The sequence below is a fragment of the Gavia stellata genome, chromosome 2 (genome assembly GCF_030936135.1).
Source record: "Gavia stellata isolate bGavSte3 chromosome 2, bGavSte3.hap2, whole genome shotgun sequence".
In the NCBI taxonomy this organism is placed as follows: Eukaryota; Metazoa; Chordata; class Aves; order Gaviiformes; family Gaviidae; genus Gavia; species Gavia stellata.
Window position 1 is genome coordinate 76,109,001 of NC_082595.1, and position 24,452 is coordinate 76,133,452.

At 40.8% G+C, this 24,452-nt stretch overlaps 1 protein-coding gene across 1 annotated transcript; it reads right to left on the bottom strand.

The window, feature by feature from the left end:
• Window positions 1-1,391: 1,391 nt before the first annotated feature.
• Window positions 1,392-19,970, bottom strand: SH3BGRL2 (SH3 domain binding glutamate rich protein like 2). Its single transcript, XM_059835723.1, is given in 3 exon segments — window positions 1,392-1,406; window positions 2,532-2,612; window positions 19,779-19,970. Coding segments are annotated over 3 exon segments (288 nt in total).
• Between the last annotated feature and the right edge of the window lie 4,482 nt (window positions 19,971-24,452).

A 24,452-nucleotide genomic window follows, 5' to 3' on the forward strand; every position in this document is an offset into this window, starting at 1 on the left:
ACACTGTGATTGCAAAGAAGGTTTCCCACATAATGTTGTCTTTCATTTACCCAAAGACATAAGGACATTTATTGGAATGGCACTACCCTGTCATTATGAAATCACTTGAGTAAAAACTACATTACAGCATAGCTGTTATTTTCATAGCCAGACTTGATTCAAAATGCATAATGCAATTTCACTTCTGTCTAGAATGCATTTTGTAATGGTTATTGGCAAGTCACAGGCCTAAGTTCTGCTATGTGCATCAATGCAGTCCCACTGGAACAACTCCACTTCCTTTACTTGGCTCCTGTTCCTCATCTGAGCTGACCATTGTGGCCTCATCCAGCAAAGCACACACTCAGCTTTCTCACTGTCTTTGAGGCACCTCCACATTTCCACACCTAGGGATCTAACCAGGACAACAGCTGGGCGAGTTAGGTGTGCTCTTGGACCATGGTAGAGTGTTTAAATATCCATGGGACTGAGTCCTGGCTCTCAAAATATCCCCCTGGCTCTCCTGTGGCTAATGGTGGAGCTGTGTGTTATTGAAGGTAAACTCAAGGTTTTGGCAAAATGTCATTTTAAGATAGTCCAACTATAGAGCTCCAACTTTGCGTGTTAAGTCTTTCTTAGTTAAGAGATAACTTATCATTAGCTATGAGACCTCTTCTTCTGAACTACCCAGTATTTTCCACCAAGTGTTTTCCTGCACATTTCACCTGCACGTGCAACAGGAACCATGTCAAAATATTTCACTTTGGCACCTCCTCCATGATAACCACTGTTTTTAAACAGCCAGTTGCAATGTGCATCATTAGACAAATCAAGTTTTCATGAACAAGGTTAGCAGCCCATGTCTCTTACAATAAACATGATCTAGTACAAACATCACAATAAATAAATGTAGAGCAAAAATACGGCAGTTATTGGCTTAGACTGAGATCTTAAGATTGATGATTTTTACCTTCTGCATCATAGCCAGTACAAACATTCTAATAACCACCAATACTTTAACTATCATGATGAGCTAATTTCAGAATTAAAAAAGGGAAGGAATCTGACTACATATCCATGAACAACAGAAGCCCTACACTTCCTCTCCTTATTCTCAAACATATGTGTCTGTTAGAAGAAATATCAGTGCCAGTTGCAAAAGCAATCCAAAGACAAAAGTGAAACATCAACAGTGAGTATTTTTAAAAAGGAAGATGAGTAGCCCGGCCTTAATCCTCTTTCATATACATGTTATTAACTCCACATTGTTGGAGAGCACCGTCTCATGGCAAGCAGATTACTGATGATGTGTGTTTGCTCTATCACAGTGATCCATTAGGGAAGCTGTTGTGTGCTGAAGAACGGGGTCATTCATCCAGGAGATGTGCTTGTCGATACTTCAGATAGGCTTTCTAGGGTTCTGACTCCTATTTAAAAGAAAAGAAAAAAAAGATTATTAATGCTATGAATAAATTCTCGTCCTCTGTGTCTGTGACCTTTGCATATAAGGTGCCCCTAACCCTGGTCCACACAGCAGCGGAGGATGCATCATTCTGAAGTACTACCAGACTGAAGCAGTGACCTGGCCAAGTTTACAGAGACACTCCTCCAGGCCTACAACAGGTTATTTCCCAAGAACAGAGCTGCATAGAAGCTGCTACTTCTGATTGCAGTAGGACATCATCTTTTTCCTAGGACTAGTTCTTCAAGCTATGAAGCTTGAAGCAAGGCTGCCAAAATAACCTGCTTTTGTGGTTTTCTGCTGAGGTTCCCTCCTACTCCTCTCCCTCATGGGGTCCAGAAATAAATGAATCCCTGGCAGAAGAGGAACTCTATAGCCTGAAACAGTACTACTACCAAACAGAGCTGTATCTACAAGGGCCAAGGGAAAAAAAATCCTCTCCTGTGTGTCCTGATCTACTGCCTGAAAGTGCACCACACAGTCTCTTTGAACAAGTGCCCAGGTTTCCATATGGTAATAAAATCTCCCCTATCATACTGCCCTCAACAGAAAGTTGTTAACTGGCTTTGTGTTCTGACCTGCATTTATGTATTTGTTAAAACTTTATTCTTATCCAAAAAAGTTGCTGTAACTCCTGACTCCTCCAGCATTTCAGCATTAAAAAAAATAAAAATTAATACCTAATAAATAAATGCTGTCCTGGTTGAGCCATTATGCCAGGCTGGCCCAGTGAGATGATGTTTCATGACATAAGCTGCAGATATTCCGGTGATTAAGATCCTAGTTCCGTCTCCTGTTATAATTAAGTCAGTTGCTTTCAATTTACATTGATAATGTGAAGGAGAATGTATTCTTTAAACTTCATTTATCTGCTGTCTCAAATTAACTCCCATGTATATGCTTGGTTTCATTTAAAATGCTTTGCTTCTCATGGCAACAGTTTCAATTACCTCATTAGCATGAGTTTGATATGGACAAGGTATGGATCAAGGCAGTGGTGCATTCAAACACAAAGAGTTCTTTCGGTTCAAAGAAAATTCAATCTCCATATTTCAAGAATTCCATGAAAAGTCTGCAATACTACACTGACCTTTGATGCCAAAGTAGGTTTCAGTCCAAGAAAGGAGAAGACAGTGTTGCTCTCCTTTGATTCAAAAAAGCCATCATAATCCTAGAGAGAGAGAGAAAAAAGATGAGTCAACATTTGTATTTGTGTTTTCCTGATTGATTTTACCACACCATGTATTAGACTAAAGCGTGGTACATAATAATGCTCAGGAAAATACTGATATTTACCCATATTCTCCTATGCAAACCTAAACACTATTCTAAACTGCAATGATATCATCCACTACAATGACAAAGAAAAACACATAAATTCTCTAACTACACCACCTTCACTACTTTATTTGACAGGAAAATACAAACATTGACTTGCATTCAAATGAAATCTGTTGTGGGTATATTTTAAAGGTATTTAAGTGCCGAACAATGCAAGTAAGTTTCTGACCAGGTTTCTAATTTGTATTTTAGCAAACAAAATACTTCCTAAAATGGAAACCTCCAAGAAGAAGTCCTAAGACAGCTGAACTCCTTATTTCTTCTCTGGTGGAACAGACTTCGTCATCACTGCATCCTTTGAAATCAGCAATCATATCTCAGCCATGGGCAACCATATAATTAAATATAAAATGTTCCCATAAAGAAACTTGTTGTATAGAAAGAGAAAAAATAAGCTTCATTATCATGATTAAGTTCCTTTTAGGTTTCAGCTGCATAAGATCAGGTTCTGATCTCAAAGTGTGACCACTGCTTTTACTGATTTGTTTATTGCATTGGACACCTGCTACTCTTCTATCATCAGATGAACTGACAGTATTCAGTTTTCAAGGGAAAAAGAGAAAAACAAAGCACAGTTTGGTGAATGGATTTGGCATATGGCAAGAAGCCAGGAAGTTTCAGGTTCTCTTAGTGGTCTGGCAAAGATTTCCTCTATGACCACTAGCAAACAATACAGCACCCAGTTCAGACTCTTTTCCTCCTCCACTTAACTGCAAAATGGAAATATTAATCCTTACTTAACCACTTCTGACATGTAAATGTCAGGAAATTTCAGGTATATGCTCATCACTACGTAGCAATTATCTCTAATATCTAAGATTAGTAGTTTCGCTTAACTTGAAAACATTCAACAAGAGAAATCTCTTTAAATACTTACTGTGCACACACATGCTTTAAATATGGAATAGTAACAGGCAGTCCCCATGCCTCCACATGCTTCCCATCTGTGTAACAGTCATTCCCAATGCACCTGACCCCCAAAGTTAGCACTTCTTTGGCTCCTAACCTCTAATCTCATTACTTTTGGAGAGCTCATCTCTCATTGTTACAGTTTCAGGTGCTTCCCCTGAAACTGGACCTCAATTTTTCCCCAGCAGTAGCTGCTTTGCCCATTTGTCTCCTTCCACTCCTGCCTTCTTTTGAACCTGTAACCTCACAAACCACCCCACAATCACAGGGGACCATGTAAGATAAACAGAAGAAGCTGTAATTGAAAAGCAGAAATCTTCCTCTGACCTGGCTGTTTTTGGAAAGCCGTCATAGGATATGCAAAGATTAGGAACCTTCTTTCATCTGCCAACCAGAGTTTACTCATGCCTAGCCAATATCCACTTGTGCTTACATTTTGGCTTCTCAGATCCTAAGCAGGAAGCAAAAATGGTCTAGGCAAGCATTCTGCTTCCCATTATTTTTCTGGATCTTCACAATGCAGTGTAAATCCCTGAATAGCCCTTCATCCCACCTGTCAGACCCAATTATATGATATACCAAATTATATCCTTGCAGAAGGATGGTTGGTATTTTGTGAAATAACTTTGTAAGGAAAAGTGTGTGCTTGTAAATGAAGACTTTACTTCTCTTCATTCTCTTTTTTTCTCTCCACCAACCTAAAATAAAAGATTGTTCAGACATAAAATACATAGTCACCATTGCAAGGATAATATACCTCCCACGAGATCCATAGTCATTCTGCAGATGGGCAGAATTTCTCTTAAAACGTTTATGGTGCACTAGATAGAGATGCTTTACTAGCATTTCCATAATGATATATTGCTATACCAGTGTGAACATAACTGTCCTAACAAAGTGATACTTTGCAGTTGCATAATCATTCAGATAACCTCAGCCCAGAGAAAAACATAGCTGCAGAGAGGCAGTTTCTCAGCCTAACCCTCTATACTAAAAGCATCTGCCCTGAAAGACACACAGAGGCCAGCAGGAGTGTATGATGGTCATCAGGCTTCAGACGTATTAGCTGACCTAAGTGGAAGGAGTAAACCTTCTTCTTAAGATGGCTTTTTGTCATTGTCATCTTAAAAGATGGCATATTGCTGTGCTATAGACTGGCAATAAGTCAGTATTCCAGGACTAAGCTTTATGTCTGCTGATCCTTTCAGCTTTCATACACATGTATATATAGAATCATAGAATCATTTAGGTTGGAAAAGACCCTTGAGATCATTGAGTCCAACCGTTAACCTGATACTGCCAAGTCCACCACTAAACCATGTCCCCAAGCACCACATCTTCACATCTTTTAAATACCTCCAGGGATGGTGGCTCAACCACCTCCCTGGGCAGCCTGTTCCAACGCCTGACAACCCTTTCAGTGAAGACATTTTTCCTAATATCCAATCTAAACCTCCCCTGGCACAACTTGAGGATGTTTCCTCTCATCCTATCACTTGTCACTTGGGAGAAGAGAGGGACACCCTTGCTACAACCTCCTTTCAGGTAGTTGTAGAGAGTGATGAGGTCTCCCCTCAGCCTCCTCTTCTCCAGGCTAAACAACCCCAGTTCCCTCAGCCGCTCCTCATAAGACTTGCTCTCCAGACCCTTCACCAGCTTCGTTGCTCTTCTTTGGACATGCTCCAGCACCTCAATGTCCTTCTTGTAGTGAGGGGCCCAAAACTGAACACAGTATTCAAGGTGAGGCCTCACCAGTGCTGAGTAGAAGAGAGAGAGAGCACACGCATTTATTCTATCTAGTTTTAAGTTCTGTGGTTTTCTCTATGCACGATACATAATTTCCAGTGAACACCATCTACTCACTTCACTCTATGGGAAGAGTCAAGTTTATTTGCTTTCACCGCCAGAGGAATGAAACATTTCAAGGAATAAAGTTCTGGAGCAAAGGAAGGTAGAATCTCCCACAATGATCAGCATCACAGACTGGAAAACAGACTTTGCAGACAAATGCTGCTTGTCATTATGAGGACAGAACTATCACCATTACTTTTTAAAATGCTAACGTATGAAGATATTTGACACAGTTTTATGTTCCCTTACTGTTAATTTTAGGTATGGTCTGTTCTACCTAAACTTGAAATTAAACATACAATTAAACAGAGGAAATGAGACACATTTACATCAATTAAAAAATCATTAAAGGTGATGAACTGATACTAATTTCTGATTTAATGTAAATTCACAATTAATAGCCAGAAAGTAAATCCAAATAAAATAGACAGATCTCACAACTAGGCCATGGCATAAGCTGAAACAGTACTGAAAGCAACCGCAACAATGCCATGGATAAAAAGAGGACAATGTAACCATTGAATACCTAAAGGAATAGTAAGTAGAACTGAAGCTCTGCAGAAGGATGTTTGATTAAGCCCTTGACTTGAAAAACTGCATGGACACTGTTAAACCTGAAAAAGGTCCAGCCTGACTCTGCTGAAGCAGATGAAAAGCCATGAGGGACACTAGCTATACAAGCAACCACATGTGAAGACAGTGCCTGATCTAACTGAGAAATAACCTTAATTTCCTCCACTGGGTTCATCTACAAGTGAGTCACACTATCTCTGGAGCTGAAGGTAGGGGAGCAGTGGATGAGTACAACCCACAGTGAGAAGAACAAGGGCACCCCTTTAGTAACAGGGCAGGTTTAAATTGCCTTAAGCTGCTCATTACAGCCCTGTAAACTACAAGCAGCCAACGTGCGGGCAGGCAGCTATTGCGAGCATTTCTGCAGCAGCGCGACATCATTTTCACTTCCCGCCAAGAGCACCCTTTCCTTCTAAGCACACAGGCAGTTTTCATGAACCACCAGACACCTGTGTGTCTCAACAGTTTGTCCAAGAGAAGGCTCTCTGTTTGTTTGGGTATGTCATCATCTCTCATCACCATTTTCAAGTTCTGCGGTTCTCCTAAGTGTCTTAATGCCAGTACTTCAATTAGCTCTAAAACCATCACTGCTCTAAGACCATGTTTTTTTCACTTTTCATTAATAAATTGGAAAGAAAAACAGGGTAGGGAAGGATTCACAGCCTGAAAATAATGTCATACGAAATAAGGCTGCATTCCTGGCTCTGACAATGACTTTGTTACTCAGTTAATCCACCAATATCTGTGAACATCTGTTTACCTTAACCTCTGTAAAGTAATTTAAGACTTAATCATAAAAACCTTTCTGCAAGTGCTAGTTATCAATTTTTACTTGCAGAAAGTACCCAGGCCTGATTTAGTATGATTTTTCTACATTTTTACAGATTATCAAACCTGGATTCACTTACTGAAAAAATCGTGAAGGTTAAACAAAGAGCTAAACTGAGTAAGTGTATGTTTGAAAGAGCACAAAAACCAGTGGATTGATTCATTTTAAAAGGAGCAGAATATTTAATAACCGCAAGAGATTATCCACCAGAAGCAATCTCCCCAATGTTTTTAAATATCTGCATTGCAAAACACATTAAAATGTTATTGACACTTTCTTGCCTTCATGGGGGATGGGGGTAGAAGCATCATGCTTTTAGATAAAGTAGCAGTAAAATTTTAAATAGGAGAATTTCCTACTAATCTCTGCAATGAAAACATACGATCCCAAAATATTAAAATGTGAAAAAAAGTTATAAAAATGCATAATAGTCCTATAAAAGTTGAAAGAAATCGCTTTAGTATGGTAGTTTCTTAAGAGATTTTTTAGAAACATGATCTCAAGGACTCATTGGTTTTGCTTTGGCATGCAGTAGGAGTTCAAAGTGGGCACCCCTGGCTTTCCCTGTAATACAGGTGAGATAACAGATGTTCCAAAACCGTCCCACCTTTGACCTTACCTTTATAAGGAGAGAAAGTCTGTGCAGATTTGGGCCACATGTAAAGACACTAAATCAATGGCTGGGGACATAAAAATTCTTGTCTCACATAAAGAACATCCCACTGCTACCAGCAGTAGATGCAGAGACTGAATTAGGAAAATGGTGCCAAGCTCACTGGAAGCTGAGAGCTTCATACACAGCCAAGAGCCCAACTTGCTTGCGAGCCATCGGGTTCCACTTGGAAAAACTCTGTGGGACACTGCCTCCCACAGAGGAAGGACACCGCCATCCGCTGGTTTTGGCAAGGCAGTGGTTCCCTGTTTCTGCACCAGGCTTCACTGCCGGCAGCAAGTTACTGCAATCCCCTTGCCACTATGCCAAGCAGCTCTACCAAGCCAGCGGGTGCTGTGGTTTTGCTGGGATCAGCTGAGCAGCGCTGTCTTGTCCCTGTGCAAGGAAGTAGCTCCCACTGATGCCCTGGAGGCATTCAGAAAGCAGCTGTTAACCTAAAAATATACGAGCATGGCAAACTGCCACCCACTGCCCCACTTCAAAAGGCAACTATATGCACAAATATAATTTTGACCATATTGCTTTAAATTATGATCCTTGGTGCTTTCCAGAGCTGCTAACTACACATTATTAATGTATAAAATTCTGGCAACATTAGTAGCTGATTAAGGCTACTAAAACTAAGGGAGCATAGAGACCGTGAAAATGAATCATCAGTGATGCACAGATATTCAGTCCCTTTGGAAAAGTTGAAAAGCCACAAAAATATAGATGACAAATCACAAAGACAAGGGTATGAAACGTTACAGAGAACGACAAATGCCGGTTAGGAGATAAAATATATCTCAGGATGGTTTGAGGGGATAGAGGAGTGACAGGACTATAAACAAGGCAAGTAAAAAGCTATTTCAAGTCAGAAAAGGTTTCTTAACAGGCTAACAGCCACCTGACTGCTTTAGGCCTGGCTCCTCACCTTTAAAGTCAACGGCAGCTTGATCACCAAATAGTCTGAGCAAGACACAGCCCCTCTGCTTTACCACCAGAATACTTTGTTGAAAATAAGCAAAACTAACTGTACTGAAGTTTCAACAGCTCACCTACAGAGACAAGCAAAATCTTGCTGGCCTTGCATGGCATAAAGCTCTTCTTTGCTTTCCCTGCTCCTGCTGAGTGACTCTGAACCGGTACAGAGACACAGGCTGTGGCTGCAAAGGTCTTCAGGAGCAAAGCTACCCCAGCTGGTAACGGAACGAAGGCTGTTAAGCTTACTGTGGTGGCAGAATGATTGGTACTAGATGCAGAGCTCAGTGGACTCATGGTGCACATTGCCAAAGCACACTAAGCATGCTAAATGGTTACATGGCTTCACCAGAAGGCTGAAGTTCATGAAAAAGAAATATAATAAGAATTACTAAATACATTAAAGCTATATTTGTTTCAGAAAAATAGCTAGAGACAGGGAGAATACTCAACAGAAGAATTTTATATGCTTGACTTGCTTGTAGTCTTTCCTAGGCATATGCTTATGGCCACTGTTGGGACAAAACTGGGCTAGACGGACCTTCAGTCTCACACAATTAAGGCTACTTGTGTTATCTTAAGTTGTATCTTACACAAAGTTTTAAAATAATCAGCAAAGTCAAGTGAAATTGTCCACTTAGTACGCTGGTAAAAGGCAAAAAAAACCCAAAACCAAGCCTCACACTTAGCTTTGTTTTCAAAATGATTCCTTGCAGTTTATCCCAAAACCAAAAGGTGCTGTGGTTCTGTGGTTGCTTTGCAACTCTTTAAAACCAGATTAATCAAAGGCAGGAGAACTCTCTTAATGTCTAGATTATGCAGAAATCCCAAGAGCCATCCACTGCCCAAATTCTACAGTGAAGTAAAAGCAACTTACTCTTGGACATAGTGGGCGAGCATTCAAGAAATCTGGATTTAACTCCTCATTATGATACAAATGCCTTATTTCATTCTGGCATTCGTGTGGGTTTTATGCCAATTTACTTGAGTAGGAAAACTGTTGGTCCTTGGGAATTCTCTCCTCCTTAGAAGGAGTACCACTTCCAGGGTAGCTTCTCCTTCTCTCAACAGCAACTGCCAGGTTCACAAAGCTTAACTTGGCTACAGCAGTAGCTGTGTCCCAGCTGTGATGTGGAGGCCTCAAGTGTGTTGTATTCCTGGTGCTGGGAAACCAGATCACTGGAGTGATGTGGTTACAGACACTGCCATGATTAATTTGTCTCAGCATTTTGTTAAGCAGGTACACTGAGGCTTGTTTAAATAAACACTGTCACTGCTGGGAGAAACTATTTACTGCACACCAAAGTGAAAATTGGCAGTACTGCAGATCAGCATAAATAATTATTTGTGCTTCAAGGAACATAACACAAGCGTGATGGCATTGGATCAAAGTAAAACATTAACACAAAGTAGATTTCATTTACAATTAGCAATTATACAGACACTGTCCATCCATTACTGCAACTGAGATTAGGAGATCTTTATATCTAATGAAGTTTCAAAGACAGTAACTGTGAATAAAATTCCTCCCAGTAAGTTTCTCTAAAAGAGCAAGTTGGCTTTGTTGCTGTTGGCTTTTAGTTTGCAACAAGAGAAAGAGCGAGCCTGTTAAACATCTCAGACAAATCCTTGTTGCTTACCACACCAAGAAGCAGAAAAACAAGGAACCTGCCTAAATGTAGTTTGTGCTGCTTTTTATACAGATTTTTTTAAATGCACTAATTATTGGACAGCACTTAAAGATAAGTCTATTGGCATGCTCTTTGAATTTGTTTCTCTTTCGCAATGATTTTTTAATATATGATTATGATCCCTTCATTCTTATAAAAGAGGCAAGGTAATTGCTCTTACAAGTAATAATGGGGAACTCATAACTTAAATGCATTAAATCAGCACTCTGCTACTGACTGACTTAATACTGTATGCCATAGAGAATGAGCTGTTAGCATCCTTCCTGAAAAGGGCAGTCCAGTTCTCTAGGACAGATGACATTCATTTACTGATCTGATTAGGATTACAATGGAAAGCTCTTACTCAGCACAGCTCTCCTTGGAGAACGAGTGTGTGTGCATGTGTGAGTCTTTTTTAACATTATATAAACACACAAAAATAAGATCTTGTCTGCACAACACAGGACAGTCTAAACATGACAGTTTTCTATTAGCTAACCTTCTGATAAGATCTCTGGACAGGATTTTTAAAGAGCTTATACAATTGACTCTACAAAGCAACCTGTTACTCCTCTCCTAAGGGCCAGATGCTTATTTCAGTAATCTCTTGTTGTAGGCTTCCAAAAACAAAGGCTTTAATAAAAGGGAGCAGACGTCAGCTACAGCTCTATTGTTTGGACAGTACACGACAATCTCAGGCTGATGTGATGTTTGCCATTCATTCAGCAACTGTGACAGGGTACACAGACATCACCTATCTAAGAACCGATATCTCTCACCTCTAAGACAGGGAGTCCAAGTGCAGAAGGGCTTCCCCCATCCAAGCACTGAAGACCTCAAACTGGCATAGTGCCCACCTGGGCCAGGGGAATATTCAGAGGTAGTCACTGGCAGAATCAGTAAGTACTATGGACGATAACAGGCGCCACCTCCCAGTTTTGTGCACCTTCCAGCTCAGCATATTATTTTACAAGTTGTTTGGTTAAGATTTTTATCAAATCAGACCATGACAGGAGTTTGAGAGAGGGAGGGACTGAAGTGTCAGGGAGTTAACTGTGGTAGTCATCCTTTTACAGGAAATCATGGCAGAGGCATAAATTGACCATGCTGCCCAGAAGCTCTGCATGCATGTTTTAACCTGGACATGTTTTAAGGTAGCTGTAACTTTACATGGGACATCACAACCACATGCTGGTTGTTTTTCCTTTTAGACCATTTTACTCACATCAATATTAGGTGACACCTCAGAGCACTAAATCAAATTTGGATTTCCCCCTTCCATTTGTTTATTCTAGGAAATGGACACTGGCAGAATCATCTTTCAACATTTCCTTTGTTTTCTGTAGTTCCTTCAGAGAAGAACAGAAATCAAAGAATCACAGAATCTTTAAAAAAAAACCAGAAGAGACTGATACTTAATAATGCAAAGAAATCAGTGCCACTGAAATTGCCTTTGCACTGAATAGTTTCTCGAGAACACTGCACCTCTTTCAGCAGCCTATTTTATTTCTTTCTTGTCTATCGGCCTTCACTGTTTTGATGCAGTTGATACCCATATATTACATTTCAGGGAAGGACACTAAATATCACATATCTCTGTCTCTACTGCTGTGCCCACTAAGCACTCTATCAGGGCTTACTCTAAACTACCAGAGCAGCTTCCAAGAAAAAGAAAAAAACCAACAACAAAAAAAGTCAGCCTGCTATGTAAATATTTCCCCTTCAGCTCAAACTCCCACCTGGAAACAGATTTCCTTTTAATTTTGCTTGGTCTTAATTTCAGGCGATCTCACATCGGTGGCAGATTTCTGCATATAAAACTGTCTCACTCTTTCAAAGTGCTAACTTGCAGCTTTGCAAGGTTAAAATTATAGTGCAGTTTCATGGGGAAGTGGAGATTTCCAATCTTCTGAAAGATCCAGGAGGCACTTCAAGTCTAACAAGGGTTATGTATTAAATTGTGGAGATTTCAGAGAAAGCAGAGAGGGAGGTGTGAGGCACAGGCCTAATTTCAGACATCACTTCTCCAGCATTTCTTGCTTGTTGCTTTAAGAGCTCTCCATGTCCAGTGTTGTGGCTACTGCAGATCCTGTTTGGATACATGTACCTATGGCTCCTCACCTACCATGTGAAGAAGGTAGAGCCCTAGCTGGGGGCTGCAAATTCCACTCCAGAAGCCACGTGCCCAAAATTTAGGCATTTCAGTGCTTGGCATGATGCTATAGTCCCTTTGTGAATCTGAGCCTCATGCACCAATTTGCAGCAATCTCTCCATCTATCTGGACATTCCATGGTCTGTGCAAAAAAGGTAACAGTAAGTAATAAGTAAGCAAGGATGAGTAATTATTTGTTCGTTCTTTCAAATACTGTTTTTAACCTGCAGGATACTGAATAGTTAGTACTATGTTGGATCCTACCAGCAGTATTTTAGAAAAATCTGAAGAAGTCACATGCAAAATCACTTATCTACCTGTGTAAAATAAATTCACAATGGGAGGTAGAGCATTTAGAAATATTTCTGTAACCTTGTATGACGGGTGCACTCAACCCCTTAACCAGACCGGCAGTGGTTTGGTGCCGGCTCCGGAAGAGGTAAAGGCCTGAGACGTGGCCAGGCCATGAACTCCTCTAGTTTCAATCTGTTTTCTGAAAACCCACAAAGGAGCAGAGTGACACAGTGAGCATCTATGCTTATGAGCCTGAAACACCGATCATGCAATTAACACATGAATAGCAGGTGGCTTTTCCAAGACTCATTTATCAAGGAACAAAGAAAGTTGTGGGTACAAGGAGTCTCAGGCATACTTTTTCCATGGTATGTAATTTGACTACTAAGCCAACCACTTTATCCTGTAAATATGACAGCCTAAGTAAGCCGCCTTTGAGCTCTCCCTGCTAGGCAGCGTGGCTGCATGGCGGTGATCTTCCCTTGAGCTGGGACACCTCTCAAGGTTGCTCTTCGAGGCAGAGAGACCTTTTACCAACGGCAGATCTTTGGTAAGTGACCAATATCGCGCGTAACCTTGTAGTATGGTAACTTTGATTTTGCCTTGGTAACTTCGATTGCATGCTGATTTGATGCTAATGAAATGTTACATAAACTTTGCATATATAATCTTTTAGACATAAACTGTTGTCCAAGTCTGAGACTAAGACTGGACCTAGACGCACCTAAGCTCTACCAGGAGTTTAGAAAGCAAGGGGGTCCACTCTGAACTTCGTGACTCAATGGGAGGGTCTTCCTCACCCTTTGTGTCTCCGGTCTCTCTGTGAATCATTCTAACTTGAGCATAACTCAATTTTCCTTTGTATGTTTCCTCCATGTTGTAATTAATAGAGTGAACCTTGCCATCGAACTTTGTTAAGTCGCACTTTTACAACACCATATTACCCCAATACAACATATTGCTGCTTCTCTCTTTTGAGTGAGGTGCATTCTACTCATTTGTGACACCTTGAAAGCAAAGGATGTAGTTAGTGAAAACTCAGAAAATGAACTACAGTCTTCATCTTCCCTTTTTTACTGGGTCTGGCTGGGATGGAGTTAACTTTCTTCACAGCAACACCTGTGGTGCTGTGTTTTGAATATGTGACTAGAACAGCCTTGATATCACACCACCATTTTGGCTATTGCCAAGCAGTGCTTGCACAGCATGAAGGCCTTCTCTGTTTCTCACTCTGCTCCCCCCTGCTGCCCGCAGAGTAGGCTGGGAATGGGCAAGAGGTTGGGAGGAGACACAGCTGGGACAGCTGACCCCAACTGGCCAAAGGGATGTTCCATACCACATAAAAAACTGGGGATTGTTTGTCTTCCAAGGCAGCCACTGCTCGGAGACTAGGTAGGCATCGGTCTCCTTTTGGGAGATGGTGAGTGATTGCGTTTTGCATAATTTGGGGTTTTTCCCCTTTCCTTCACTTATTAAACTGTCTTTATCTCAGCTCATGAGTTCTCTTGCTTTTGCTCTTCCTATTTTCTCCTCTGTCCTGCTAGGGGAGTGGAGCAGAGCATGCAGCTGTGTGATTGCTGGCTGGGGTCAACCCACAACAGTCCTTTTTGGCTCCTGAACAGGGACTCAAAAAGGTTCAAGATAATGACAGATTTGATCAGAGTGTGCTAGACTGAATTTACAACTGTTATACCTGTTTAGCTGTTACTTGGCAGGCTGCTACTTCATGTTGCTGGTCACGACGTTGACTCGCTTATTCTTGATGCTGATTTGTTTTTTCCCTCAGTTGCCCTGTTGCTTGACCCCTTTCTTCCTGTACATCAAACTCAAGAGCTTGTTAATGGCTGTTTTCAGCTTTTGCTGTTTGCCACGTTATCACTTTCTTTCATTTTGCCTGGGAAAGCCATGATAAAAGCATTGGCCTTGAGCCTAATCTGGTATTTGGCCCCTGCACTGCTGCCATCCCAGTACTCTGGGAACTGTCTCGTGGAAACAATTAGCAGTTACACCTTTCTTTTCTTCTCCTCCAGGAGCCACTTTGTGGAGGAAATGAAGAATTTCATCTTCCTCTTCTCCTCCAGGACAGAGGTTTCGACCCTTGTTGCAATGGCCCTTCAGTTTCTTGAACCTCCCAATGTAACCAGAAGGTTGTATTAGTGTGTGCAGTGACGCTGATTTTGGTTTTTCATAAGGTCAACCAACCAGTTGGGAATGCCACACAGGAATGTGCCCTGAGACAACCAATTCCCCAGGTGGCAAGGTATGTGGGATAATTTGGGAAGGTGCCTAGAGCAGTTTTCACCTCCGATTGTTTGGGACTTCACTCCTGAACAGACGTGGAATCCCATAGAATTGGCAGACAACTCGCAGGACGGATGCCTTGCATATACCATAAAGACACAACTTCCAGCACTGTGTTGGGGCCTGGGGTAGGCCTATGCCTATGCTCAAAGGAACAAGAGGGTCTCTGGAGCTGAGGACATACAAACAGACACTGTGGCTAAATCAGAAACCCAACCCTCAACTACAACAGTTGTTCCTGCAGTCAAGAAGAAACAACAGAAGCATAGGTTGACCCAGTTAGTAAAGGACATAGAAGCTCCTCCTGAGGGAGAGCAGGAAGAAAGGATCATGGACTGGCCAGAAGGCAGACATTTCGAAGCATTGCCCAAGGACATGACTCAGGCCAAAGAGGCCCCACTGTATAATAAATTACCAGAAAATGAAAAACAATATGCTTTATTTACTGATGGGTCCTGTCATATTGCGGGAAAGCATCGGAAGTGGAAATCAGCTGCATGGAGTCCCACAAGACAAGTCAGAGAAGGTGTCACAGGCAAAGGCACATTGAGTCAGTTTGTAGAACTGAAAGCCATCCAGCTGGCCCTAGACATTGCCGAAAGAGAAAAGTGGCCAGTACTCTATCTCTACACCAACTCATGGATGGCAGCAAATGCCCTGTGGGGGTGGCTACAGCAACAGAAGCTGACTAACTGGCAGCACAGAGGTAAGCCCATCTGGGCTGCTGCATTGTGGCAAGACATTGCTGCCCATGTAGAGAACCTCATTGTAAAAGTACATTACATAGATACTCACATGCCCAAGAGCCGTGCCACCGAAGAATATGGAAACAAGGAGCAGGTCGACCAGACTGCCAGAACTGAAATGGCTAAGGTGGACCTGGACTGGGAACATAAGGGTGAGCTATTCATAGCTTGGTGGGCCCATGACACATCAAGACACCTAGGAAGAGATGCAACATATAGATGGGCTTGTGATCGAGGGGTGGACCTGACCATTGAAGCCACTGAACAGGTTATCCATGAATGCAAAACATGCACCATGATCAAACAAGTCAAGTGGGTAAAGCATCTCTGCTGTGGAGGACAGTGGCTGGGAAAGACAGGGTGGATTGCTCCTCCCTCAGGAAAAGGCAAACCCGTTCGTGGGGTTCCTTTTGCTCAAAGGCCCGGGTGCACTTGATGGGTAATGCAGGAGGATGGGGAAACCCAGTGTGTACCTCAAGGAGATTTAACCTTGGGGGAAAATAATCCATGATTTGAGTTGTATGTCATAGCTGTATGTCAAAGTACTACAGCAGGAGCCACTAAATTTAACTGAGGATGAGCCTTGGAGGCCTTGGAGCCAAGGAACTGGGCAAGACACAACTGGCTTCAATGCCCAACAAACCCAACCCAACACACCAGCTCCTATTAAGGCTCTACTTGTCCTTTTTTTTTTTATCTTTTCCAAATTATCTCCACTTTACTTTTCTTTATGCAAAGTACACAAGTTCCCTCTTGGACCATGCACTAGGCGCTAACATTTCCCCACTCTTACATAGCACTAACTAGAGCAAGATAACTGTAGTAACTTCAGATTTACACTACTGTAAGTTAAAAGAGCAGGTTCATGTGTCTGATTTGTCTGAAATGTAGATTCTCTTCTTACACACTTAAGATGTTATAGCAATGTTACTAAGATGAAACAACAGATCGTAAAGTCATAAAAATATGTAAATTATCATAGCGTCAATGCTATGATATAGCACTGGATTATCAGTAAAATGGTTTGTGTTCTTGTGTGCTCACAGCTCTTACCCTGTTCACAGGAAATAAAAATGGTTCTTGCTGAGTACTTTTATTTCAAAATCCATTAGCAGGACTTATTACTGAAAAATTGGGGAGTGCATCTCAGAAGACTCAGAAAAGGACAAGATAGATAGATGATCATATTTGCGATTACATTGACTCAGAAAAATTTCAAGGTCTTGCTCACACTTCAAAACATGGAGTTTGTCTGTTGGTACCAGAAGGATCTCTCCCCCTGCAGTACAAGACGTTTTGTGAACCAGTAAGCACTGGTCATCTTTTTGTACCTTTCTCCCCTCTTACACCAGCTATCACATGTTCAAATGCCTGACACCAATCCAGTTTGGATACTTACTGAAAACACTGAAGACAAACTTCCTCTATATTGCGGTTACATTCTGAAAAGTGATTATTTCAAATGGTAATGTTCTAGCCAGCAAAAGCTATTCTGAGACAATACCCTTTGTGCACATTGCTGAGGTTTTCTACTAAAGAGAAAATGGGGAGGAAAAAAAACCTATTAATGCTTTTACTATCATGGAAAAAACAGTATGGCTATGAACATGACATTGAATCATGGTTCATACACCATATGGTTGTGAATCTCTATTGAAATAACATGAACAAAATAAAAAGTGTACCTATTTTGCTTTGCCTTGTCTAGCTCTCATACATTTAGAGGAACAGCAATGGATCTGACCCGTTTGTATTATAAGTCAGTCAGTCGGTATTGTCAGTAGCAATATATGAGCCAGAATAAGTACACAGGCAGTTTCCTGGTGAGACTGTAGGCAGAAAAACAGACAGTGTTTGTTAATAGAGCATATTGGATTAGAAATTGCCTGGGCACAAATCAGGAATGATACGCTACAATTTTCACTAACTCAACTAACAGAAAACTGGGGGGGTATTCTTTTGGTTTAAGGTATTTAATACTCTCTCTTTTTTTTAGTTATTTATGTCAAGATAAACATATGAAAACACTCATTGTGGAAATGACAAAGAGAGATAAGATGTGCAATGTCTACTGACTTCATCTAATTGTGATATTTTAACACCCTTTCCACCACTGACCTCCTTTGCCTCCTGCCTAGTGTTTTGCCTCCACTCTATTACCTAAGAACTTCATTAACTAATGCAGCAGGGTAACTGATGAATGTTGGAGACCCTGCACATACTTCTTCCTTCATCCTTGAAAATACAGTTTCTTCCAAAGCATGTTTGCTCTTTAAAGATGTTCATACAGACAGTGAGGTCTAGTAATAGGATTAACTCTGCTCAACCAAAATGGCTATCAGCTGAGCAGACAGATTAACAAGATCATCTCACATGTTGCATGACATCTTCTTCCTTGCTAATTCCAAACAGCAATTTCTAAGACAAGGTTAAAACATGCTATAAAGACAAGCTGAAAGGGTAAGAAACAACAGTTTAAAACATTGCATTTCCCAGGCAAACTAAAATCACACAGAACAACGTAAATGTTATTATTTGTAAGTTAGGTGATGCTCCATAAGTCAGGGTCAAAATCTTTTCCACGTCCCAGACACATTTAACTGACATTTCTTACTTGGAAGTAGGAAGATATGAGTTATACTGCTGAGATAAACAAGTAAGGCCAATACAAAGTATATGGGAGGTATGTTAAATACCTCACTTCAAGAAGCCAGTTAGCGGCTGCATCATACCCAATCCGTTTGTTGCAGAGGATCCTAAATCACTTCTTATATGCTTCCTACATTAAGCTAACAATTACACTGCAGTTGACAGGTTCTCAGCAGATCTGAACAATCCATCAGCCAGAAGCAGCTTCGTTACAGCACTGTTGAGTCTGACAGGGACTAAGTTAGAACCAGCTTAGATGTTATCTTCACCATGTTGTAGTCAGAAATCCACACAATACCCACGTTTACTCTGGTCCAGCTATTATAACCACAGAGACCCCCTTCCCCATTTCATTTTCCTACTGAATTCACAGACAAACCTTACCCAATCACTTCCTGATGCAGCCTAAATGGCACATCAAACCTCCCTTTCTCCCACCAGCCACTCTAACAGGTACCTCAAACCTGCCTCCTAAAGGATGCACAAGTCACACAGCTGAAGCATGAAAAGATGCAGCAAGGCAAAGAGAGCCCAGCTATGCTCTTTACAACATTTTGTTCAAAGGTGAGTCCAAGTTCTGGGAAGATTCTCTCAGACTACAACAGTGCCCAAGACTCAGGGCTGCAGCGTACCATGCTGTCTAAGCAGGAGCGTAAAACATTCATATGGTGCCATTCTCAACATACCTGTCAAAGGCTACCACTTCAGCTTGCACTAGTGGATGGAGAAGTTATTGCAGCTTACACCATCAGAGAAACCAGCCCACCCATCAATCTGTTGTCAGATTCACAGGCTCTCATGCTTAGCAGTCTTTCAGCAGAGGAAGACCAGTCTCAAGCTGCTTTGCTTTAGGGAAAAATAAAACTAATCTACAGTTCAAACAGCAAATAGTTTTCATTTATCCTAGAGACTCTGACTGCATAAAGGCTCTCTGGGCATAAATGAAGTTTACACTATGACAGTAGCAGAGAAGGAGCTTAATTACAATGACAATATAACTCAGTCTAGTCAGTGTTCTCATTTACTGTGCTAAAGACGTCCTTCTGAATTTTTATGCTTGGACTAGACCGAAGTAGCAAGAAAACCATAAATCCACAGCTTATAGCAGTCTCACAAGGGACTTTACCATCAACAGGTTGTACATGAAGCATGTGACATTACAAATTCTTACATTCGTGGAGGGAATCTACCAGCTGAAGACAACTTTAGGATTTACAGATGAATGATCTGAATTTTCACTGTATGATCATCACCTGCTCCTATTGCCCCAAACTGTCACCCTTAATTCAGATACTACTAGAGAAAGCTCAACAGCAAGTCCCAGCTTTTTAAATGGCCAACAAGGGATACTAATATATCATCTGTTGACAACCGTAACAGCTACTTACTCCACAGTATCGATCATCACTGAATATCTGTGGTGGCAGTGGATTGCCTTGCGCGGGCTGCCTATCCTCAGGAATATTTTTATACATCCATTGTCTTTTCTCCTCTGACATGGTGATATCCACTTCTTCAAACTCTATGCGATTGGCTTCCAGAAACCTCACCACATCTTGTTGCCTCTTCTTTATCTACATGAAAGAAAGAAAAAAACCACCAATACTCAGATCAAGTCCACCACAATCCAGACACGCTTACAAACCTGAGAACATTCCTCCTCTGCTGTCCCACTTCCGTGGGATGGGAAGTCACAAACTCAGGAAGACAAAGGAGAAAATATTTTTTTCAGTTGTAAGTTCATAAAAGTTAAACACTGTTGTTTCTTTACAAGTTGGCAAAGGTTATACTTCCCCACCTCATTTCTAGAAGGCTGTCTCTTTTGTTCAACTGTGGTAATTTCAGCCTTTATTCTCTAAAGATGCTTTAAAAAAAACAATCTCTATGGGACTCTTCAGAAGTAGGAGTTAAAAAAGGTAGCTTGTTTTCAAAGTCATCAGAGCCTACATTTTTAAAGTATATAGGCACCTAGAAATGCAAGGTAAGCAACCTGGCAAGCCCCAGAAGAATCTACTCCTGTAAGTATTTATTGAGATAAACATGTTGGTACATCTGAAAAAAAACCACCCCAGCTCCACACATTTTTGTTTTCCTAGACACCTACACATCTTTTAAAAATGCAGCTTGATGGTTCCCTGAACAGGGCTTGTTGAATCTTTAATTAAGAGTGTCTGTCTGCATAATACACATGCCTAAAAATAAGCATGATCTCATTTCTTGAAAATTAATTTCATTGCAAAAAAAATGCATGAGGTTTGTACTAAATGTATGAGGTTTCTGTCCCTCAAGGAGATTATCACCTTTATATAAAAGCCTAACAGAGGCAGAACACTGGCAGTTTTTAGCTCATTGTAGCTATCTAAGATCAACCCTTAACAGCTAGCTGGGCTTCAAGCAGATGCACCCAGGCGAAGACTACTTCTGCCTCAAATAGGACTTTATATCAAGATAGCAATCTTTGAAATGAAACTCTGTAGGGCTGAGGAAAGCTACCTGGGCTCATTCAGCTAGGTCTGCTTTGCATTCTCTTCAGTCCATACTGTACTTTTTGCATCTGCTTAATGAAATGAATTCTTTCAGAAAGGAACTATAAATTATATGCTGTATTTTTTACACCTATCATCAACAGCATTATTTGAAGAAAAAAAATACAGCTTTCATAATTTTACAGTATTCCCAGAGTGTCAGATCCACGCAGTTGCTGACTGGCATAAAGCCCAGGTGGATGAATCATGCCTGTGGGTATCATATGACCTAGATACTATTTGGAAATCAGAGGATTTTTAAAGTGCATGTGCTAGTTGTTCTTGTCACACAACACATTCTGTCTACCTAAACACACCACAAAAATACATAACTTCTGGAGGTAATGCTGATGGAATGGTTTCCTTGAAATAAGAGGGTAGCCATCCCAAGAAACTGCAAAGACAAGGCTCTTAAATGATTACTGTCTTTTTTAAGAAGTGGGCTGCATAGTAAGTTTGTGTCTCAGTGTCTTATTCTTTTCCCTTTAATTACATACACTGGTGGGGTTTTTTAGGCATATGTGAAAGGATCGCTTTTTCATACAGAAGGCAGCTTCTAAAATTGTATGCATTATCAACAACAGCAAAATTACTGCAGCATCATCACTGCTGGTACCAAAGACAACATGCCTTTCACTGTCTGCCTAAAGATTGCAAAGACAAATTCTGTTGTCAATGTAGAAGTGAAAGATGAAAATATTTTCCTCTGTCTTTCACCAAAAAAAGCTGCAAGGGAGGCCCAAAAGAGAGATTTTATGAGATTTTCTTAACATGAATATTAAGTATTTGTTCAAACAGAAAAGAGATGTCTAAAATTATGTGTGGGAAAGGTCATTTCCTTATAGCAGAGTACTGCTAAAACCAACATGAATTCCCTCCTACAGCATCAACCAGCTGCACTGGTCAGAGCAACTAGCAAACTACATAGTGCCTGGGCCAGCCTTCTGGTCCTGAGGCCAAATGGCATCATCTGGCCAAGTCTATTAAACCTGCACCCTCTCAGAGTGGCTGCATGCAAACTGTACATTGGGAATGATCCCTGGCATGCTGTAACATCTAAATCATGGCCATGAACTGTTCGCGAGACTGTAAGCTAGCCTTGGCCAAAGCTGTCCGTGCTGGCAACTTTTCTTCTAACAGTTGCACAGTACCAGAGCATCAGAGAGCTCCATTGCTCAGACCCAGGCCATGTACCAGTACACATGTATCTACATGTACCCATTTTAATCTGCTGTCTTCCAGTAGTCTGTACACTGGGCACAAGTTTAACTGCAACTTAGATTTAATCAGGTCCCTAATATTTTACTGTTCACACCATGAGAATTCTCCCACAAACCCACATTTTCTAATCTCTCCTTTATATTTTTATAAAACTAATTAAGATGTTGGAGTGAAATAAATTGTGGGGGGTTTTTTTAGCCAGAAGCCTTGCAATTCTCCACATGACATCTGCATGAGTTATCAGCTGTGGATGTGCCAGCTGCATAAGTTTAAACAAAATACCCTGAAAATTTTTAGCCAAAAAAGTAGCATCTTCTCCTCCCTCAAGTGATTTGATTCAAGTCTGTAAACTGAAACAAGAGCACTAGTTACATTAAAAATCCTATTAAATTATGCCTTGTTGTTTAAGATTGATGCTCAGAGCATCTGCCACAACAGAAGCCAGCTGATTATTCCCCAAGAAAACCACGGGACCTTTGTCTTCCTCTACAACTGGATCTGTGCCGCAGGAGTGCGTCAGCCTCACAATTCTGCCTGCAGTTCTCATCTGTGGTTACTCTGAGCTGTAAAAACTTCCAGCGTTCAACCACATGAAACACTGAGCAAAGACAACATGACACAAAGAGCAGTGTCAGTTCTCCCTTCCTCACTAGCCTATGCAGAGGATCTGAGCTCCTGTCAAGAGCCCAGTGGAGAAAAACACATCCTCACTTGACAAACTATGGATGTGGATACTTCAGTCCTCTTTGTGAAACTTAGCCTTGTACCTTGCTGCTTCTGAGGTTTCCAGAGTGTGATGCAACCAAAAGGAATCTGAAAAGAGTATTCATATAATCAGAGGTACCATGTTCAGCAAAACTTGGTTCATGGCTATTGATACATCACTTTGGGAAAGAATCTGTATTTTTACAGCATAGACTGCTTTAGCATCAAAATATTTTGGTTTAAATACATTTCAGCACACTAGAAGACACTGCGAGATACACCATCCAAATATATATCCATTGTGAAGTTTCAGAGGAAAACACATTCCCCATTTAATTTTGTATTCTATAAAAAGACTGCAGCTTCCATATGCATCCTATTTATCTCATCTCAAACAGGCAGTTCGATGTTTATTTTTTTAAAATTTTCTTGTAGTCATGAAGCAGTATTAGGAACAGGCAACATCATCTCTTTTTATTAAGCAGTGACACCGACTTTGAAACAAAATCCATGTCTCTCTACATAATAGGATCCTAATCTATCTTTAACACGGTGAAGAAAACACTGATAGAGTCTACTAACATAATACGATGTTTGTCTCCCATATTTTTAGCAGGCTGATTGTTTTCCAAACTTAATTTCTCCGGGTTTGGTTTTACTGTTAATCTATATTTGTTCACAAAAGAAAACTAGGAAAAAACTCCCATAGACATCTCCATTTTATCCCGGTATTTGGAGCTGGCCTCCTTATTAGGATTAAAAAGCAGAAAACTAGGATCTCCATTTTGACATACAGAACTGCTAAAATGAGCTAATGACTTGTTCAGTAGCCCAATTTACAACAAAAAAGTCTATCTCAGCTTAAATATCCCGGCTTTCTCCCCTAGTTTTAATTTCTTTATACTGATTTGCAACAGGTAACATGAGGATACACTTTCAGACTGCTTTGGAGAAATACTTCAAAGACATCCTCAGGCCAGGCCAGGTGGGAACACTAGGATTATCTGTTCTGACCTTCAGCATCCCTGAATTAATTCCTCTTAGGAGTAAAGAGTTTCTTTGGATTTTTTTCCCTCTAAGCTTCATTCCTGAACTGATAATAACAGAGAATCTGCCAGCCTTTGTAAATTGCTCCCATAGTTAATTAACTGTCTTCACTTAAAATATTTGCTTGCTTCTGTTCAGAATTTGCCTTCCTTCCATCTTTCAGCTTCTTTTTATATCTTTGGCTAGACTGAAAACTCTTCTGTTACAGATTTCTGTTTCCCACACAACAAATATGGGGGGGAACAGATCTCCCACCTAACCTGAACAGTGATCTCCAGTAAAAACATAACTCCTATCACTCATTTAACAGCAGAATAAGGATGTTACCATCATAAATCACATCCAGACTGGATCAGAAGTTTAGCAAAATCAGATCACATCCTCTATCCAAAATTCCCTGGAAGCCTCTCATCACTTCCAGCAGGTCACAATTTCCTTCTTTTTTTCCCTCTCTATGCTTCCTGAACCTGTTTTCAGAAGATGTTCTCTACTGGAAAGGATTGCCTACTGACAGCTGCTGAACCAGAGGAGCATATCATGTGGTCTCTCCATTACTAAATGGCA